We start from the raw sequence: 22,089 nt of genomic DNA, 5'->3' as shown, positions 1-22,089 counted from the left end.
AGACGAATGCTTAAATACACTACGCCAGAAACAAAGCTATCATGTTACGAATTGCTGAGAGCGATAGCTCAATGCCCCTGCGAGGCCTGGGACCTACACACACAGACGTTTATCGCACAACTGGAACAGGCTCAACGGCGCGCGTTTCATTTCCTCTTCTTACAGTAGAAAATACTCAGTATGTTCACTTTACCAGATATCAAACTTATCCTTTCCTGATTCAAGAATAAATAACAACATGGTTACTCTCTTTCACAGTATAGTGGGCGACCATGTGTTAATTGAAAAAAAATCGATACATGCGCGAGACAACGCTGTATGTTACACGAAACAAACATAATACACATGTAGAGCAAAAATGGTTCACAAACTGGTTTCAGTAATCGTTTTCCTTTAAAAAAGCCCGAAGCTGTAACAGCTAGGCTACCAGCAAACGTTGTGGATATAGAAAAACCATGAGGAGCTATCTTCCATCATACTCGATTGTTTTAGTACTGCATTCTATTATTTTCTAGCACTGCATTATGGCGTTGTACTGTACTGGTATTGCACCAAGTGTATTGCATGATATTGTTTGATTTGCGTATTACCGATCCTATTTTGTACCTAGCTACGTTTGACGACAGTATGTGTAAAGCAACGATAAAGTTTCATTTACGGCAACGGTTTAGCTGAAATTCCTTGGCTCTGAGTGATGGCTTATGCCTCCCTCGTTCGCCGCGTTCCGAAGCGGCAGCTTTGATCGCAAGGTATTGTTGTTCTTAGCATTGCCAAGTTGATTGATCTGGAAGTTTCCAGAGAGGTAGACCATACTTACGGGGCCGGGTGATGGAACTTTTGAGGCATATACACGTAATGACTTATTGCGATGCCTCTCCTTATCAAAACACTGTGACGATAATGGCGGAATTTCTGCGAGCACCATAATCGTGGCTGTGAAATTCGCGAGAAGTGTCAAGAACAGCTCCCACTAAGTAAAAACCACTTGACTGCTACTCGTTCACTCCGTAATGGTAGGCTTACAGAAAACGGCGTCAGCGACCAGGAACACTACAGTGCATACCTGCACTCGATCTTTTTCATTGAGATAACATTCAGGCCCTAATCGGTCAATATTCTAGATTCCCGCCATAACGAGCAGACCACAGGTGCCTCTTATATCTATGGCAGAGGTGAACACACTTCTCTGCGTATACGAAGATGTGTCCGTGTCCTGCTGCACTTATTCCAAAGAATTTCCGAAAGAAAGGTTTACAGGACTTCTTAGCGAGAGGTGCAATAGGCCTTAGTGGAATTCCAAGTGAACTTTATCCTAGGGTGAGCAAGATTTCATTTGAGTAGGGCAGAGCCGAGTGGTTTTGCCATACTTTTCGTCTGGCCTGGCACGCATGTGATTACGTGGTGTTGTCCACATCACGTCGTAGCTTCTGAAATGATTGCGCTCTCGTTGCTGGTGTGCCCAGGAATAATATTGAAAATGAGAGGAACAGTAAGAAGGAAATAACATTTTCCCCACTTTTTTTCTTGCCCCTTATCGTCGCGCATTAAAAGCGTGTTCACGGAATCTTTCTCAGAAACGCCACTTCAAGTACAATAAAGTTTATTTCAAGCACATAGAACAATAAAACATTCACACGAATAAATTGCGAAAATCCAAAAAAATTCAAACGAGAAACACAGGCGCTGAAAGAGAGCGGGGCCCCCGTTTCGCTGCACGAACGTCCCGAGTTCAGCGGCGCCGAGACTAGCTCGCAGCGGTAGCCGCGAGCGTGCTCGACAAGCCTCGGCCGACGAGACCAGCAGCTCAGCGTGGCGGGGTGTACAACCCGCCTCCACGCGTCTAGTGAAGAGACGGGTGTTGCCCGCCAGGGTGACAGCAGCGAGCGCACCGTCTGCTCCTCAGCTACCGACAATACAGGATGGGAGGCAGCACGAGCGCCCGGAGGACCTGCTGCTGTTCCGCAGCGACAGCCAGGACGCGGTGCTGCCGAGATGATGGCCGGCACAAGCGCGATGCTGCATGAACTGACGGCCGCCTCCGGTCGACATCGGGCTGCGTCCCGCGCCTACACCACCGTACGGCCAGCAAGCCTGGACCGGGGCAACCTGCCGGAAGAAGAGGAAATGTGCGATTGTGTGCGACTGAGCCACGAAGGGAATCAATACAGCTGAGTGCATCTTAATGAATCTCAATGAATATCGTAATGAACTTAACACGTCTTAATAGATACGTACCTGCTCTGATATTTTCTACTGTTTACCTTTATTTACTCAACGTATTGTCAATTGTATTTTTCGCTTGCCTGACTGTATTTCTGAAGCATATATTTGCATTTTTGTTCAAATCATTAAAGTTCACACGTCTTTATGCTGTTATGCCCCCCTTATTGAATGCCTTCGGGCCTTTAAGGAGAAATAGATGAGATGAAATGAAATGTGTAACGTGCGGCCCACGCAAGAAATAAAATATTTTGTATGGCAGATTGGACACCCTAGCGGGCCGTGTAGGACTATTTGAGGTTGTGGGCATGTCTGAAGCTCCTAATAATGGTGTTTCTGTACGAATAATTTAGTATGCTGCAGAGGAAACTATAGTAATTTCAACTTCCTTATTTTGAAGTATGAACTGAACATTTATCTGTCTCTTCTAGGCAAGAAGGCCTAACCGCTGTCGCATGACGTTACAACATTATCGAAGTGGTGCCCAAAGTGGTGCCCAACGATGGCACGAGGACCAAGGCGATTTTAGATGTTTGTTCAAGGAATAAGAGCAAGGAGAAGTGTATGCAGAGAAATCTAATACGCATGTGTAGATACATCAAGGGCTTTTACACCTCTGTGTCAGAGTGGTACATACGCAGTGCCCCTACAACAGCGTAGGCCGAATGTGACAAATTCAAGAAATTCACAGAAGCCGCTAAATGTCCCGCGCTGTTACATTAAATGATATTTGTGATGCCCTATAAACAGAATGATATGTGAAGGTAATATACATTACTTATTGTGTATTTACACACGATAATAGTGCGTTTACTGGTACTACTTAATTTCCATGGTATACATGGTGTTCCAGGTAACGTTACCGAAATTGTTAAAGAAAAAGCGGTTACAATATAGAATTATCAGCTCCCACAGAGTTCGGTATCAAGTCCTCTTCAGCCACCGGGACAGCATTGTTAAGTAATTACTTAGCGGGCCAGAGAAGGTCAGATAAAAAAGATACTTTTTAACTAAGAATATGTCTTTCGACGAGGAAGCTTTTGTTAAGTCATTCACAGAGTTCACTGAATCTTTTTCAGCCCGATATGTACTGCGTAATGATTCTTTCCAGCGCTTTCCCTGTAACAAGAAAAATGCGAAAAAATGTCGTGGTTTTAGGCTCTCACGCTCCGCGACGCATGAGCTCCCAAAAACTAGAATAAACCAACTCCCCTCATTCCGTGATTCGGCATGCACCAGGTCATGGAGAAGTGGAACAATGGAGTTGGAATTATTCTGGAACTATTCCACACATTTTCCAACAATCGGTATGGAATGTAAGCGGAATGACGGACCAGTCGGCAACGTGGAATGGCAGTGGAATGGGAGCCCGAGATTGCGCAATGTAGTTGGAGTGCAATGGGCACGTTGTCCTGGAACGGTAAGTGTCTGTATTAAATGAGACTACAAGACCATAAAGCTTGCCAATTAGACTAGAGTAGACTTGGTAAATCCATTACACTTCTCAATTTTTACTCAATATCGGCTCTTTTAGTATCCACGTACAGGTGACTACCTCTGCCGCGCCAACTATAATGGACACAGTAGTCTACGCTTTCGAAAACCCGGAAGCATTTCTGCATTCCAATGTTGAACTGCATTGAAAGACGACAACAGCTTGGCCTGTACGACACAAGGATTGCGGCCAAAAATATACGGTCATAGAGGTGTGGTGAAAAAAATGGAGTTCGTAAATGCTCAAGTCGCTGTGAAACAAACAAACAAACAAACGAACAAATCATCATTCCGAAGTACATCTCAATACGTTTCGCCTTTTGCTTCATGTTAGTCTTCAAAGGGACATAATGAGCTAGCTAGACGCGTGACATGTACAGCCGTATAAAATTATTTTGTACTTTGCTTCGCCAGAATCAAAATTTCGTCAGAACAATGAAAGATTTTCGAAAATGGTGGATTTTATTCAGAATGCATATAAACCTTCCTTGTATCGCAACGTAGAGCACTGCGCGGGTCGTCTATTACGCTCCCTACCGGGCGCAAACCGGGCCCAATAGATTCAGGCCCTGCCCGGCCGGGGCAAACACGGTTCGGTTCAACCAGTTAACCCTTGAGCCTATCCGAAGCATGGTGAAGTTCTCAGTTATTTTGAAGTTACTAAACGCACACAGATTTGCAAGAGGTTGATTTCACTGGATCGCTTTACACTGCAGTTGCTGTTTTAATAAATAAATAATAGAGGTGGGAAAATATCAAAGGAGCACAGCAGGAACATGACAAAGGTAGGACAAGGACAATTGGTGTTACACTGTCGTGATTGTTGGTGTGCTCCGCATTTTGACAACACTTCAGTCTTGTTGAGAGACAAAGATCGTTGCACGCGTGAGAATGTTAAAGCTACAGTAATGAATAGTGATGATTAGTAGTGCGTCAGCTCATCGCCTCTTTTGTTATTTACCAAATAAAAAATTTTCTTGAAGGCAGCTGGTAACAAGCGCTCAGTAACGCACACGCGTTGGTACGATCAATTGATTCATTATGTTCTTTTTCTTTTTTGTCTATTTTGCAGTATATATTCAGAACATCTGGCATTAAGCGTTAGTTGGAAGTTAGCGCCTTGTCATGAACGTGCTGCGGCCCTCAGCCGCAAAGGGTTCCCCGGTGATGCTTCACCGCTAGACTCCAAGCACAGCTCCTTGAGAAGGTGCTTCGCCCCCAAGCTGCAGGCATGCCGGAACGCGCAGTGCTCTCTCCCTTGATGGCACCCTTCTCGGACAGACTGCACGCGTCCGGTAGTGCAGAGCTGCAACCTCCTCCTCCGGTGGATATAAAAGGCCGGCGCCTCTGGCGTTCCGTGCCTTTTCGTCATCGTACTTCGTCCTCGTTAAGAAGTAAACACATTATTCCTTGGCTACCTCTTGCCTCGTCACTGTCAGGATCTCCTTCAGCCCATACCTTCGACCCTCGTGTCATGCTGCCCATGCGAGCCTGGTGCCTCTCATAACCGCCTGTTCCGTTCGTGCCTCTGTCTGCTGCTTTGGAAGTTCTGCGCTAGAACACGAAAAAAGTACCTTTGTATGCTTGTATCTAACGGTTTTCTCGCATGCCTGGGTCACTGTGTAATCCATGGCTGAATGGTTATACCATCGGGCTGATATGCTTGGGGAACTGGTTTCGAAACCAACCGTCTGACAAACTTGACTCATTGAGCATGTGGGAATGTTGTATATATGTATGTGCCGCTCTTCAATGAAACCCTTTGGCGCCGACATGGAGCACTAGGTATGTGCCAGTAAGTGCGTGCCGCTCATCAATGAACGGTATTTGAAGCCAACTTGTGTAAGCTTGGTATGTGCCGCTCGTTGCGACGGTGGCAATACGTTGTTTTGCTGTTCAATGCTGAACCCATTACCGTCGATAGTCATCGCGAGGTGGGTTCTGCCGATTTTTTAAATGCAATTAGCATTATTAGGATATTTCACGCATCTTGCCGGGGATGTCTATCTATCTGGCTGCCTGTCTGCCTGCGTATCTAACCGTTTTCCCGCCAACTTGAGTCGCTGGGTAGTTCATGGTCTACTGGTTAGAGTATCGCACCGCTGTGGTGAGGGAACCGCGTTCGAAAGCAATAGTCATGGGTATATGATATTGTATACGCGTCACTCATCAGTTAGCCCGTTTCACGCCAATTTGTGTTATTGGGGATGTGCCACTACTTAAGTGCAGCTCTTCAATGAACCTTGTTCACCTCAATTTGAATTACTGGGGTCGTGAAACTAGCCATGTGCCACACATCAGTGAACATCATTGATGGCGATTTGGGTAATTGGGTGTGTGCAAGTGAGTACATGCCGCTGTTCAATCAACCCCTTAACCACAAACTTGGTAATTGGGTGTATATCACTGAATGCGCCAGAAGGTATGTGCCGCTATTCAATAAACCATTTTCACGGCCAACTTGGGTTACCGAGTATGTTCCGCTTTTCAATGAACGTAATTTATGCCGACATGGGTCACTAGCTATGTGTAACTTCGTATGCGCCGACCTCCAATGAACCTCTGTGACGCCAACTTGGTTCACTGAGTATGTGCCATGTCGCTGCGTAAATACTCTGCCATTCAACGACAAAAGTCATAAATTTCTCCGATGGTGGGTGGATTAAGTATTTAGAATATCTTGTCTGAATTTTAATACAAACGTGCGCCACACGAGAAATTCGTTGCGGTGGCGCTAGATGGCGTAGTGTGTCCAGAGCGAAGCGCGAGAGAGGAGCCCGGCTGCATACATGCTTCACACATGATGCATCTCTGCGGTTGCTGTACCGTGTATTGCTACATTGCTTCACTGCCAATCGCATTAACGTCGAAATTCATCGTGACATGTGTTCTGCCACAATAACTCTAGCATACACCGCCGATGCGTCTCAAAAATGGGCAGCTGACCCACGCTATCGGGGCATATAGTTGGCGTGGTGACCAATGGTACCATTTTCGCAGTGATCGAACAGTACCGTTAATGTACAATAATCGATGCAGTGCACCGCTGCCGTGTCGTGGCCTCCCCCTTACAAAAATGAGTTTAGACTGTCTATAGAAAGTCCATAGAATTTTTATAGACGACCTTGCCTTTCCATAGATTTGGACTTTTGTTGATACAAAGTCTATAGACTTTCTATAGACGAAAGTTCATAAGGTTTCTATTTCTTTTTTCTTTTCACATTCTATAGACGGTCCATAGAAAAAAGTCGATAAGATGTTAGTTTCTTTTTGTCTTTGTCTCCTCTATAGACTGTCTATAGAAGAAAATTAAGTCTATAAAGTCTGTTTAATTTTGTCCAATATTTGTCTATAGACTGTCTATAGACTAAAGTCGATAAAATTTCTATTTATTTTTGTCTACTGACATTCTATAGACGGTCTATGGAGAAAAGTCGATAAGGTGTTAGTTTCCTTTTGTCTTTGTCTCCTCTATAGACTGTCTATAGAAGAAAATTAAGTCAATAAAGTCTTTTTAATCTTGTCCAATATTTGTCTGTAGACTGTCTATAGATGAAAGTCGATAAGATGTCTATTTATTTTTGTCTGCTCACATTCTATAGACGGTCTATAGAAAAAAGTCGGTAAGATGTTTGTTCCTTTTTGTCTATGTCCCCTGCATAGACTGTCTATAGAGAAAAGTCAATACAGTCTCTATTTACTTTTGTCCATCATTTGTCTATAGACTGCCTCTAGATGAAAGTCCAGAAGGTTTCTATTTCGTATTGTCTGCCGGCGTTCTATACACGGTCTATAGAAAAAAAGTCGGTAAGACGTTTCTTTTTGTATATGTCCGCTCTTTAGACTGTCTATAGACGAAATTCAATACAGCGTCTATTTACTTTTGTCCATTGTTTGCCTATAGACTGTCTATCGACGAGAGCGATAAGGTTTCTATTTCTTTTTGTCTACTCGAATTCTAAAGATGGTCTCTAAATAGAAGTCGATAAGATGTTTGTTTCGTTTTGTTTACTTTCGCCGAATAGTATACCTCTAGACAAAATTCGATACAGTCACCATTTATCCTTATTGGTTCTTTGTCTATAGACTGTCTATAGACGAGAGTGGATAAGGTGTTGATTACTTTTGTCTAGATTGTAGATTGTCTATAGACGAAAGTTGATAAGGATAAGGTTTTTTTTTCTACGATGGTGAGCTTGAAATTCACCTCCTCCAGTACGCAACATCTGCACGCTTGGAGTGACGCCACTTACCGGCAAAAGGTGCGGAGAGCGAGCGGGGCTATACTAATCCAGGTACAACCAAATTAGGAAGGCCCACTAAGCTTCAACAAGACATTGCCTCACCAGAACAGGAATTGGCCTTCCTGGTGCAGTATTCGGCCACCCCCTCCCACATGGCTCACTCAATTACCCAATGGCCCTCAGTCCTCAGCATCTGCGGAGCACCTGACCAAGGCGGCGGTCAGAGCTGTAACGTAGCAGAAGGTGCTAAGAATATCTGGGTACGGACAGGCTGCCAATGGAAACTGACCCTTTCAACGTTTAACACCGGAACCCTCTCGAGTGAGGCTAGCTTAGCAGGACTCTTTCAGGAACTATCAGACATTGTTTGGGATAACATCGGGCTTAGTGAGATTCGGAGAAGTGGTGAGGCTTATACATTGCTGAACACCGGACATGTCCTCTGCTACAGAGGTCTCCTAGATAAGAACAAATACGGGGTAGGTTTCCTAATGCATAAGCACATAGCGGGCAACATTGACGAATTCTACAGCAATAATGAGAGGGTAGCTGCAGTCGTAATCAAACTTAATAAGATGTATAGCTCAAAGGTAGTACAAGCCTACGCTCAAACATCCAGTCACGATGATGAGGAAGTAGATCAGTTTTATGATGATGTTGAATTAGAGATGAGAAAAGTGCAAACTCAGTATAGTGTAGCAATGGGCGACTTCAATGCGAAAGTGGGGAAAAAGCAGGCTGGTGAACAAGCAATTGGGAAGTACGTCGTCGATTATTGGAACGCTAGAGGAGAGATGCTGGTAGAATTCGCAGAAAGGTATAAGCTGCGAATAATGAACACCTTTTTCAGGAAGCATAACGACAGAAAGTGGACATGGAAGAGCCCTAATGGGGAAACAAGAAATGAAATTGACTTCCTACTTTCTGCTGATCCCAGCATAGTGCAGGATGTAGAAGTTATAGGTAGGGTAAAGTGCAGTAATCATAGGTTAGTGAGGGCTACGATTCGCCTCAATTTGAAGAGAGAGAGAGCAAAATTGGTCAAGAAGAAAAAGGTCAACGTAGAGACAGTAAGAGTAAAAGCAGACAAATTCAGGCTGGTACTTGCAAACAAATATGCAGCCTTAGAACAGAGAGATGATGATGACATAGAGCTAATGAATGAAACCGTAACTAGGTTGGCTTCAGAGGCAGCAATTGAACTGGGAGGCAAGGCACCAAGGCAACCAGTAGACAAACTCTCCCAAGTAATAAAGGACATAATAAAGATACGACAAAAAATAAAAGTGTCCAACTCAAGAGATCAAAACTGATCAACAAGGCGAAAATAAGTGATATTCGAAACTATAACGTGAGAAAGACTGAAGAAGCCGTAAAAAATGGACGCAGCCTGAGATCAGTGAGAAAGAAACTTGGCATAGGACAAACCAAGATGTATGCACTGAAAGATAATAAGCGTAATATCATCAGCAGTCTGGATGATATAGTAAAATAAACGGAAGAATTCTATACTGACCTGTACAATACCCAGAGGAGCCACGATACCTGCATTCGAAGCAGTAATCAACGGGTTGCAGGGACTCCTCCTGTAACTAGCGATGAGGTCAGAAGGGCCTTGCAAAAAAGGAAATGGGGAAAAGCGGCAGGATAAGATGGAATAACAGTCAATTTAATCAAAGATGGAGGAATCATAATGTTTGAAAAGCTGGCGGCTCTCTGGGCGAAGTGTCTGTCGACTTGAAGAGTCTCAAAACACTGGAAGAATGCAAACATTATAGTAATCAACAAAAAGGGAGAGGTTAAAGAACTGAAAAATTGTAGGCCCATTAGCTTACTTCCAGTATTATATAAAATATTCACCAAGATAATTTGCAATAGAATACGGGCAACATTGGACTTTAGTCAACCAATATTACAGGCTGGCTTCAGGAAGGGAGACTCTACAAAGGATCACACCTGTGTCATTAATCAGGTAATCGAGAAATCCGCTGAGTACAATAGGCCTCTCTATATGGCTTGCATAGATTACTAAATGGCGTTTGATTCAGTAGAGGTGCCAGCAGTCACACAGACATTACGTAATCAATGAGTACATGCCGCTCACGTAAATTTCTTGGAAGGTATCTACAGAGATACCACAGCTACGTTTATTCTACACAAGGAAAGCAGGAAGATACCTATAAAAAAGGGGGTCAGACAGGGAGATACAATCTATCCAATGCTATTCACTGCGTGCTTGCAAGAAGTATTCAAGCTATTAAACTGGGAAGGCTTAGGAGTTAAGATCGATGGCGAAAATCTCGGCAACCTTCGGTTTGCCGATGACATTGTTGTATTCAGCAACAATGCAGGCGAGTTACAACAAATGATTGAGGATCTTAACAGAGAGAGTGTAAGAGTGGGATTGAAAATTAATATGCAGAAGACAAAGATAATGATAAATACGGCAGACATGCATACGACAGACATTGCCAGCTCCTGACTACAAGTTTACCATTATCACTGAAAAGGAAGGTGTACAATCAGTGCATTTTACAAGTGGGGCACATATATATTTACTAGTGGGGCAGACATATGGAGAGGAGACTTCGAGACTGAGAAAGAAGCTTGAGAACAAGTTAAGGACCGCGCAAAGAGCGATCGGATGAAGATTGCTAGGCATAAAACGTTAAGAGACAGAAAAAGAGCGGTTTGTATCAGACAGCAAACGGGTATAGACGATATTCTAATTGACATCAAGAGAAAAAAATGAAGCGGGGCAGGTCATGTAATGCGCAGGTTAGATAACCGTTGGACCATCATGGTTACAGAAAGGGTACCAAGAGAAGGGAAACGCAATCGAGGACGACAGTAGACTAGGTGGAGCGATGAATTGAGGAAATTCGCGGGCGCTAGTTGGAATCGGTTGGCGCATGACAGGGGTAATTGGAGATCGCACGGAGGGGCCTTCGTCCTGCAGTGTGCATAAAACAGGCTGATCATGATGATGGTGATGATAAGGTGTATATTTCTTTTTGTCTATTTCCAGTCTACGTAGTTCTTCACACACACACGCGCGCAACTGCCCGCTCGAGGCACATTGCGCGTAATCGCGGGCTTCTTCACGCTCGGGGAAAACACTCCTATGGAGCATGTGTTGTGCAACAGAAAGCTGTATCAGGAGTTTGTCATGTTGCTCTACAATTTTCCCATTGAGAATTTTCATCTAATTATAGCAACTGAGAAATTATAATAACACTAACCATCTAATCAGGGGGAATGCAAAAAATAATCTCAGTATCCCCAAGCGACGGCAAACAACATTACCTTGGTCCTCTCCAGGTACGTAGAATTTGCATATCATCAAGTCTGGCTCATTTTAAGTGAAAAACTCCCTACACTGCTTTGCAATTCGAATTATACTCCACGATTTTATATATGCCGATGAAGGCTATAGGGTGGGACGTCACCAAAGGTCATCTTAACTTGAGCGAACAGCCGGTATACCGATCGCGGTAAGGTCTGAGATGAACTAGAAAACAGCATGAAACATGCGATAAGGTCAGTCACTTGCAGCTTCGTCACTTAGGCGAAAAAATTAGAGAACAATAAATTAGTTGCTCGGGAAGCACGTTTACACGTTTCAAACTGAAGGCATAGCGTTTGACGATAGTTGGAAGGTTTCTTTTTTTTTTTCTCTTTTTTAAACAGTTTAGCAGCAGAAGTTATTTTTCCGGCTATTTGAAAATGATTACGCGCCTTTTCGTGCTTCGGCGTTATGCAGTTTACGTGCTGTTAATCACGAGGCAGCTGCTGACACATATTCACATTTTGCCAATCGTGCATGGTATGCAGCCTTTGTCGTGCGTAATAAGTGTCCCGGTTTTCATTACTGTTGCGTTCAATACCGTCTTGGACAGAATGTATACTACATGCTCTGTACAAAAGAAAAAACAGCCAGATTATCGATTTGGTGGTCTTTTCTTAGTAGATAACGCACAAATTATTAAAATCATTTAGTGGACATTGGACTTATTCTATCCTTATCAACACACCTAAGAGATCGTGACATGTTTTAGCTGAGAAGTAATCTTATCGATACCCCCCCCCCCCCCCTCCCCATTTATGTGCATTCTACTGAAAGTGTGGCAAATGTATTCATTTCGAAGCATGAGAAAAGGGACATTGCAAACGGTTCTAAGCGGAAATAAATTGTAATTCTTAAAGTGATTGTTCATAACTGCAGTCACTATGCTGAGCATGTTCGTTCGGCACGGGCATATTGCATTAACACCCGAAAAATGTGCACAGTCCAGCCGGGTATCTTTGTTTCAGCAATTATTATCATAGGAATTGTTTGGGATTATCGCATTTGTTTATTATTTTGATAAGTACATTATGCGTGACATGAACCTATCTTTAAACGAAACGTACCGTTCATACTGTAACGAAATCAAACATCATAATGGTACTGATTCATATTGCCAAGTAGTATTGAGTCAGAGGTAAACCAAGTTAACTAGATACATATATGATGAGATAAAATTATATATAAAACTACAATTGAACCGTAAAAATAACTCCCTGAATAGTTTTCCCTCACATTGTTGCATTTCCTTTACGTGTGTGTCTCTGTGTCCTTGTCTTCCGTGCTGTGCTCGCGTTACCATCAATTACGAACTTGCCCAAGCCTTTGTCAGCTTTAATAGACAGGGGATTCAATTCAGTTGAATCTAATACTGCATGTCAAGTGACCGACGTGCTATTCGTTTTATCTAAGTTTTATGGACTGGCAGTACTTGGCAAGCATTAATAAACCAGATCGTGAGGCTTATAGCGCGTGAAAAGACAAGGACGAAAGGAAGACGTGACACACACACAGGCGCTGTCACGTCTTCCTTTCGTCCTAGTCTTTTCACGCGCTATATGCCTCACGATGTCCTACCAACAAGCACAAATCACTGCATTACAGCACTAAACCACAATATTTTTATTGCACTTAAGCTGCGGGTGTCATAGATTGCCAGGGAATTTTCGTGAACACAGCTAGAGAAGGATTGGAAGAAGATCGGGGAACTTGAAAATGTCAACGTAGGTATGCGGTCTTGTTATATGTCATACAAGGTTTTCAGAGAATCTCTCTATTAAGCATATTTTCGAAACGTTTCACCTCATAAAAAATTCAGGCAAATTGGTCCCATTTCTTGAAAAAAAAATGAAAGTCAAGCATACTGACATGGCGTTTCTTACTCATTTTTTTTTTCGCTAACTGAAAGTCCTGAACCTTGAAACCCTAGAAAAATTACCCATGTTTGAGAGCACCTTAAATAATTTACTGCGATCGCATTCATTCGAACTATAATTTCAGTTTTGTTTCCTAGGAGGTGCATATCTGTCGTGCCTTGACACAAAGTGCTCGCTTGGTATTTCGGGTGCTCATGTGGTATACCTTACTGGCGACCATGTTAGCATGCCCAAGAGGCCTCATTATCTGTAAGAAACTAAGAGACCTTATCAATACAATCAATCCATCTGCCTTCTGTTGAAGTTATGGCCAATGACCCGTTCATTTAAGGGTAAGAGAAATACATTTATATGTGTATTAAGGAAAGTAAATTACAATCTTTGGCATGATACTGTGAATACTCCAGTCACTCTTCTGAGCATATCCCTATGCGCGGGCATATTTAATTAGCAGCCAAAAAAATGCACAGACAGTCCAATAACTCTCTAATCTTGTTTCAGCAATTGATATAGAGATCATTTGGGATAATTACAATGACGTGTCATATATCAACTTGTTTTAAAAGCAACATACTGTTTCTGTAGCACCAGCAGCAGTTGGGACTGCTTAATTGTTCATCATGCCATAAAATGAAACATTGCATAATAGTACTGATTTGTATTCACAAGCAGGCATTACTCATACTTAAAACGCATTGAGTATTGATTTCAATGGTTTGAGTAAATATATGAAGCTGCTTAATGAACATACAAAGAATACACAATTGTTACTTTTGCCTCACATTGTTGCATCTACTTATTTGCAGCATACATTTGCAGCATCTTTGGAACATATGACACGAAGGTCAAGGCCGGCCTGGCGGCTTTGCTTGCCAAGGGGAAGTAGTCTGTAAATCTATAAAGAGTCTCTTTCGATCATAGCGAAACACCTGCATTTTAAGAAAATTAATATACCGCGCAATAAGAAGAGGTAATTCAATGCCGGTGCACTTGTTTTCTTTTTTCCATTGCATGAATCAGCACTTGTGGAGTTGATTCAATTTTTTTCTGTTTATGCAATATAAAGAGAGCAGCTGGTTCATGAGCATTATTCAGCTATGGACACAAATGCATAAATACGGATAAAAAGCAACACGTGAACATACATAATATACATTCGAAAAATTTTTTCCGCCATATGTAAACAGAAATGCAAACTAACTTGTAAATAGCACATATCTAGGAGATTTCGTTCAACCGGATGCATTGCATACAGCTGTAATATTTCTTAAATGTTCTCGTGCACAAATACTCATGCAGTCTTGAATAAAGATTCACGGCTACATACATTTGAGATTTTTCGACTGCTTCCATCCGCATGCATGATTTCCTATGCACAGTTCCCTGGGTATGTTCCCATAAGCGATGCAGTACATCTTTAGAGATATTTTCAATAAACTGCTTATTAACAACCCCAGCAGCGAGTCTCTATGGATAATCGAAACATAGTTGGCGAAAAGTGGTTTATATAGCTAGTATATAGCGTGTCGATTTTTGCTAGTTTAGCCAATCTGGGCAATGAAAATAAAAGATTTAAGAAGAACACGGTGCAATATATACTATTATAAAAAGACCTACAGGTAATATCTCTGACGGCTGAACACCATAAGCCTTAAATTCGGATTTTACTGCACTGTCTTTTTTTACATTATTCTTCGTTCAACAGCTTCACTGAATTTATGTTAGCTCGGACATCCTGTATCGACAATAATCGACAAATAGTGTAAGGCTATGGATTAGCTATAGACTGATCAGCAGGAATTGTCTACCGACAGTCTATTAACTTATGACCTTACCCTTTCGTAGGCTAGTCTAAAAATGTGGCAGTTTATAGACACTCTATAAACTTTCTATAGATTAATGAAAATTCATGTTTCTGGACAAATGTCTGAAGAATGTCTATAGAGAAAAGTCGATAGGAATATACAGTTCTATTTTTGTAGACTGAAGTCTATAGAATGTCTATCGACAAATGTCTATAGATAGCCTATAGTCATTTGCTTATAGACATTTTATGGACTTCGGTCTGTAAAAGTAAAACTGTATATAGCTCTATTTTTGTAGACAAGTCTGTGGAATGTTCATAGACAAATGTCTATAGATAGTCTAAAGACATTTGCTTATAGACATTTTATAGATTTGTGTCTACAAAAGTACAACTGCTGTATACAGTTCTATTTTTGTAGACTGAAATCTATGGAATGTCTATAGACAAATGTCTATAGATAGTCTACAGACATTTGCTTTTAGACATTTTATTATTTTAGATTTCAGTCTACAAAAGTAGAACTGCTGTATGAAGTTCTATTGTTTCTCTACTTTCTATTCCATCATTTTTTTTAGCTCTCGTTTTTAAGAAACCTAGAGAGGGACTAAGCCTTTGCTCTGTCAGTTGGCTTCTTTAAGTGGGAGGTGTTTCAGAAGAGATGACCAAATGAATGACAGGCTTGGAGCCTGTCATACGGCCAACTATAACGAATTTGACATGTCTTGGAGACACTTGTACTAAAATCGCAACAAACCAACATATTTTTCGATCACGTCATTTATTTGCGACTTCAACCCGCGCGGCTAAGATTACTGCTTGAACAGCCCTGGTTAATAACAGTGTACAGATATTAAAGAGATTACCGGCAAGAACGCACTGCAAGGACAACAGGCCCCATAGCGTGTTTGTTCGCGTGGGAAAAATAGTGCATGACATTACTTGTAACGTTGTGAAGAGTTCAAAAATATGTTTTAGTTAATAGGGCCCGCAAGAGGGACGGGAGAGGGGAGGGCGAAGGCGGCGGAAGTACTAAGGAATTGTACAGAAAGCGTCGTACTTACTGGAATTGGAGGATTGGAATAGATTAGTTCAACTACTCGAGGAGTGGGAATGGTCCAACTCTCAGAATTCCGACAAGTTAAAAAGAGGGGATTCACATAAACCACAACTCTGCGCAATGGAGTGGGAATAGAATCGAGCGCCCCCACTCTCTGCACCATGCCGTTACATCCAGTCCTTGGACAATTTGAGTGCAGCTCTACAACTACAAAGACGACCGCAGCACCTGGACGAAACGCATCGAAGGCCCGTCAGCTGCCGCACGATCACGCACCGCCAACGAGTAATCCTGCACGACCTAAATATATACGCAGTGCGCCGACTGGTACCCTAGGTAGGCTAGGACTCGCGAAAACTATAGTGCTTTCCCCGACTGGGCCGAGTACCAGGCCACCAAACTCCTTGCCCTGCGCACGTTGTCGAACGACGCCAGCTGGCGTCTACCTTCATGAGATCCCGATGCAACCAGTGGTGCCACGCTGCTATATTTAAAGGCCACCACTTGGTGGAGCGGCAGGGCCCGCTCAGGTCAGGACACATAGACTTCGTTCGATACACAAATGACAGTAAACTGAGCGTGTCCAACTAGCAGCAACCAGGTTCCCCAGCTAGTATTAATGACTAAGCACTATATGGGCACTTCCCCGGGAAAGATGTCCGTCCGTCTGTCTGAACGCGTGACACGATGCCCTCCATAAGTATACATGGGATCCTAAGGGAGTATATATTTATTTTTTTTATTTGAAGATACCTTACAGGCCTCAAAGTGAGGCATTCAAAAGGGGGGCAGTACATAGAAAATACATAGAATATATGACATGTATAGAACCGTAGCAGTTTACATACTACAACCGTAAGTGCAACCGAGGGGAAGAAGAATTACTTAGTTCACGATTAACTAATAAAAATCGTAATATAATGATCAGTGCGCCCAGATGGTGAAGGCGTGGCCGAGCTGATAGTATCGCTGAAGTGGATCGTTTCAGGATGCGGCCCCAGTTAGCCTCACCTCGTGGGTAGCCTCCAAAGGCAGCTGCTGCTTGGCGTTGCCATCCCGTCCATGTCGCGGTTGCGCTCTGCCTTGCAGGAGTTCAGCGCCGCCAGCCGAAGCGGCAGCGTGTCGCGCAGGTTCATGTGTGGTCTGCAGCCCAAGACCTCGAACCTGTAATCGGGCCAAGCGACTGCGCTCCAATCCTTGTCCTGGTGATTCCCACTGACGGCAGCCTCCACTCCACGCGTAATAGGCTTCTGTGAACTGCGTTGACAACACAGGCCATAATTGCACACAGCGTTTGAAACGCACTTGCCAAAGACTGCAGCTGCTTCAATAAAACGTTTCCTTTTTTGTATAGTTTAGGCGTTTTCGGGTTAGCAATTAGTTGTGCTGCCAATCCTGTCAAGCCTACCAAAGCACTGAAAGACCAATAGTTACTGTTCGCCCTATTCTTTAATTACTTCTAGTCGACGTGAATGCCGCCAGTTTACTGGACAGTTTCTTCTTGAGGAATAGGACGCAGAATTTGCGTTTTCGCAAGGAAAAAAAAATGGAAATTGCTGCTGCTGTGGCCTTTCTTCCAAGATTCAGTGGAAGGGAGCTGAGCTGTCATTTTTGCCGAGCTGCGTTTAGAATTGATTAGGCGGCATCTGCAAGAACTTTCTCTTGCTTTGCAAAGTGTATACGAACGGAGAAGTCAATATCGCATATGCTTTTTCGTTTCTTAAAATGGTAAGCACGCCCCCATTATTGAAGGAGCCTGAATGAAATCTCTTTCCACCACAACAATATCCCGCATACTCTTCTAGGGCATTCTCTTGCGACACCGCGCCGACTAAGTTTTGTACAACCCTCTTTTGGCTGTTGAAGGGTGCATTGAAATTCGTCTGCTAAGTAAATACAAAGTAAAGAATGAATGACGAAAGTACGCAATACTCGGCTGTGTTCGCTTAAACCGATCGACGACTTCTTTCTAGGTACCCAACCCGGGGACAGATAAATCGCGCTCGACGGGCGCGTGATTCCACTGACCCGTGGTTCTTCTTTCTATGAAATTTCGCGTGTATATATAGCGCAGGTCACAGCGCTCTCCACGAGAAAGGAGCGTCGCATTACCACTGCTGTGGTAATGCGACGTGAGCTTCGTGGTGTCTCCGCGCAGAGCAGGTGGATCGCCAGACCAGAGTCGGCGATTAGCGGCGGGCACGTCGTCGCGGTACGCAAGTCGCGACGTGTCATTTCACTAGTGCGTCCGATCAGCGCTCCTTGAATTGTGAGCGAACTGCAGCCCTGTCCTTGTATGTAGACATCAAGCAGTGCCGCAATTATTTTAAATGTTAGTGGGCTAAACAGGTATTGGTGTGTGCGTGCGTGCGTGGGAGCGTGTGCGTGTGTATGTATGTGTTTTGAAATAGAAGTCGAAATAATTAAGTTACGTCCAAACATCCAGGAATGACAGAAGCAGTATAACCCCCCCCCCACACACACACACACGCACGCACGCACGCACACAAAACACACACACCTTGCGTTTCTGCCACTCGATCGATTGTATATTGACTTCAGTGCTCTGTTTTTTTTTTTATAGCTTCCGTAAAATTAAATTTCATTACACGATAGATTCTACTTTGGTAAGCGTCTATTTACGGAAAATATTACGATCAGTTGTAAACAAGTTATAATCCGATGAGGGATTGACAGTATGCGTAAATGAATAAATAAAACAGAAGTGTACTCTGAACCCAGTTCTGGGGACGTATTCTCGGGCGATCACTTTCGGCGGCGGTATAGGGGGCACGCAGGCCAAACGCGAGAAACAATCCCTCGTTGGCGCGCGTGGAATGAGTCTCACGAAATCTCACGAAAGTGACACTATCTCTGACAGTGGTCGCACGAGAATATCTCCTCTGTTTATGACTACCGAAAGGTTTGCGCCTTCAGGTCATCGCCCATTTATGTCTCTTAAGTGCAAAGCCCACAATATAGCACCGACGTCCCGGGTGCATTCGGCGCATGAGACCGGTGCAGGAGATTGACCCCGAAGGTGAAAAACTAGCGAAGCAAGTGGCACTACTCGCAAGATGAAAGAAACAATAGAAACAGGACTGGTTGTCCTTCGGCTTCACTGAAGAATGTATACATTTCTCGCGGACCGTATTTGCATCTGCAAAGAAAATCACGTCGTGCGCAAGGCTTAAGGAACGCCGTGAGGTATACCGCAGTTTGAGCTCGGCGACTAAAGAGGAGGGTTTAGCTCAGTGCCGACTTCTATTTCTCCAAACGCAGAAATGCTGTCATTAGACAACAGAGCTCAACCGATTTCAATGAAAGTTGATTGTTTTATAGGTGCCTAAATTCCGGTCGGCGCAAGCAGAATTTCGGTTTAGGGCTTACGAGCTTTTACGAGTTTTACCGAAATTGGTACGTTAAAAGATATATATAAGCACAAAGCATAAAGATTCGTAACTCTGCAGCAAAAAAAAAAGAAAGGTACCGTTGTTCTCTAAACCTGTTAGAGTATCTCTTACGGGAAAATGTAATACGCGAGTTTACAGGTTACATGAAATTGTTGCAATATTTCCAAGGGTTCTTTAAGCTTCTTACTCACACATTAGTGGTATATTTAGCACAGTATATAACTGGTCACTTTTATTCTTGTTAGATGTTTCGAAAGGTGCAGTTTACACCATTGCGATGTTACACCATTGTCAGGCAGCGTGAGGCAGCTGTACATCGTCCTGAAGGTGGTTGAGGACTTCATCTGCCTCCATCGCCTGGGGGTGAAGCGACCAACGGAAAAGCGTCGACACCCAAGCGCACATCAAAGTCAGAGCGCGGTAAAAGCGGTGGCATGGATGCGCCAGCTAATCATACATGCGACTGTTAAGAGGCTTTTCAAAAAGGAACCTAACAACCATGCAGGTGCCTCAATATCACGCTGTGCTAAAATGTGAACGAAACTGTGCATTGGGTACAGTCGGCGAGGCATTTGGAATTTTCTTTTTTGTTGTTTTTGCACTTCTGTGACTAAATTATCATCGCTCTGCAACAATAGCGTATTTAATGCAACAACACGAAATACCGTTGCTGGCTTAGCGCATTGTGCGGTGTATAAGCACGAGAATCAATTGCGTTACTATACGCAAATCAATGTTTCATGCACCCTAGCTGATACACTTTACTACAGCTATACTTACTTTATAGGGCACAGTAAGAAATAACCTCAATTACGTTTTCTTAGCAGGACATAGCAAACCGTAACTGTCATTTCACAAACTGAGGATATTCGCAACGGCCCTTAGATATGGCGCAGAAAAGACCGAATTATCTTTACCTGTATATCCCCCGGTGCCCGGTGCCCTTCGATACGTCCTCCACCTGGTGCCCAGCTCCTTGCACGGTGCCTGGTGCTTGTATGGAGTTGTACTCAGACAGGTTGTCCTTGACGTCCATCTCAACGAACCGCTCGCACTCGGCCCTCGGAACCAGTCTCCGCCGTTGTGCGGCGCCGCTGCTGCAAGCGTCTTCCTCAGCCGTGTTCACCGTCTTGACCACAAGGTCGCAGTTCCTCGGGAGGACGTCCTCCATGGCCAAGTAGCCGGACATGTAGGACACGTCGGCCTTGGCTTTCTCCAGGAGTAGGACGTGCAATATGGACGAAGGCTTCTTCTGGGGTGACGACGCTTCCGAGAAGGCGGATGCGCCGCCGTGGAGGAGCCGATAAGTTCTGATGCCGCTGGGCACATCGATTCCCATGGCTGACACTAAGCCAGGTCCGTTCTTCGGAGAGATGCTCGCATATGCGCGCGCCACGGCCACCGGCGTGTTCGAAAGTGCGAGCAAGCTTTTCCTGTGCCACATGAGCCCCTCGCGCCAGCGCACGAGGGCACGACCTCGGAGCCCTTCTTCTTTTTCCTTTACTCCATCTTGAGGTTTGTGTTTCGACTGGTCTCCAATATCTAATCGGTCCTTACTTTAAAACACTTTGACGATAGCAATGACTCTGGAAAATAAAATATCCCAGGGAGAGAGAGATCGAGACAATGAACACTTTTATTTACCGTGTAGTCCGTTGTATTACGGCTCCGATGCGGACCAAATGTGGGATAATGGGATTTCCAGGCAGATCAAACGGTTAGCAGGAATTCATGATAATCTTACCTTGCTAAATTTTGATTTCTTAATTATGTCTCTATATATGTTTGTATTGATTTTTTTTAATTCCATTTTTCACAGCATGACATTTTTTGCTGTAAGTGTCAACTTCCAAATTGCCGTTATCCTTCTTTTTCTTTACCCTTAACTTTCCTTTATTCATTTCACATAAGCTCTCAATTAGTGGACAATCGCCCACTGCACGAATGCGTGAAGTGCCTACGTAAAAAAAGAAGAAAAAAAGAAAACAAGAACCAGGCGTGAATTGCCAACAAACTGCTAACATCAATCTGATTACGGTAATTGTGACATCAGAATAATTATTTCCTTTGGGCTTGCTGTAGAAAATTAACGACTATCACCATCTACTCACTGTTGTTGCATTGGTATATGGGGTGTCCTTGGTTACGTTAGCCAAGTTTCAAGAAAAATCGATCAATCAATCAATTTATCTAACTATGAAATCTTACCAAGGTATTCAGCAACGGAGAAAGCTGGCATACAGTGGCAGCAAGTTGATAAGCGTACAGAGAGCACTTTGGTTAACAAATAACCTCCCGCATTAGAGTAAATTTACATGTAACATATACACAACTAGGCACATATTATAAACACATCTAATTATACAAGTATGAAATTCACTCTTCGCAACATATCAATAAGGAAAAAAAAAGGGTAAATATGCTGCAGAAGTACTGCGAGGTCGGGACATATGAGGAATACAAATTACTAGGAACAGAACTGTTGATAAAGCTTATACTCAGTTACTGGGAATATTTATTTAATACCGCGGCTGCAGGGAGGTACATTCTAAATTTATGTCACTCGTATAACAAGACTGGAATTCTAAACGTATCATTCGTTTTAACGTAATCAGTACGACATTCGTTGAC

At 43.3% G+C, this 22,089-nt stretch overlaps 1 protein-coding gene across 1 annotated transcript; it reads right to left on the bottom strand.

The window, feature by feature from the left end:
* Positions 1-1,583: 1,583 nt before the first annotated feature.
* Positions 1,584-20,657, bottom strand: LOC129380174 (uncharacterized). The gene is made up of 3 exons (XM_055063059.1): positions 20,376-20,657; positions 17,057-17,302; positions 1,584-2,106 (listed from the first exon to the last, which is right to left on the bottom strand). The coding sequence occupies exons 1-3, from the start codon at positions 20,645-20,647 to the stop codon at positions 2,067-2,069; spliced, it is 558 nt and encodes a 185-aa protein (XP_054919034.1). The 5' UTR covers positions 20,648-20,657; the 3' UTR covers positions 1,584-2,066.
* Positions 20,658-22,089: the final 1,432 nt, after the last annotated feature.

Source organism: Dermacentor andersoni, chromosome 1, assembly GCF_023375885.2.
Source record: "Dermacentor andersoni chromosome 1, qqDerAnde1_hic_scaffold, whole genome shotgun sequence".
NCBI lineage: Eukaryota > Metazoa > Arthropoda > Arachnida > Ixodida > Ixodidae > Dermacentor > Dermacentor andersoni.
This window is presented reverse-complemented; position numbering and strand designations above follow the sequence as displayed.

Bases quoted from the DNA above. Each gene is read 5' to 3' on its own strand.
- LOC129380174 (XM_055063059.1), bottom strand. From the start codon at position 20,647: ATGTCCGGCTACTTGGCCATGGAGGACGTCCTCCCGAGGAACTGCGAC. The intron at 17,303-20,375 runs GTAAAGATAATT...TTGTCAACGCAG, and splicing joins GGGCACCGGGGGATATACAG to TTCACAGAAGCCTATTACGC. The intron at 2,107-17,056 runs GTGAGGCTAACT...TTCTTCCGGCAG, and splicing joins CTTTGGAGGCTACCCACGAG to GTTGCCCCGGTCCAGGCTTG.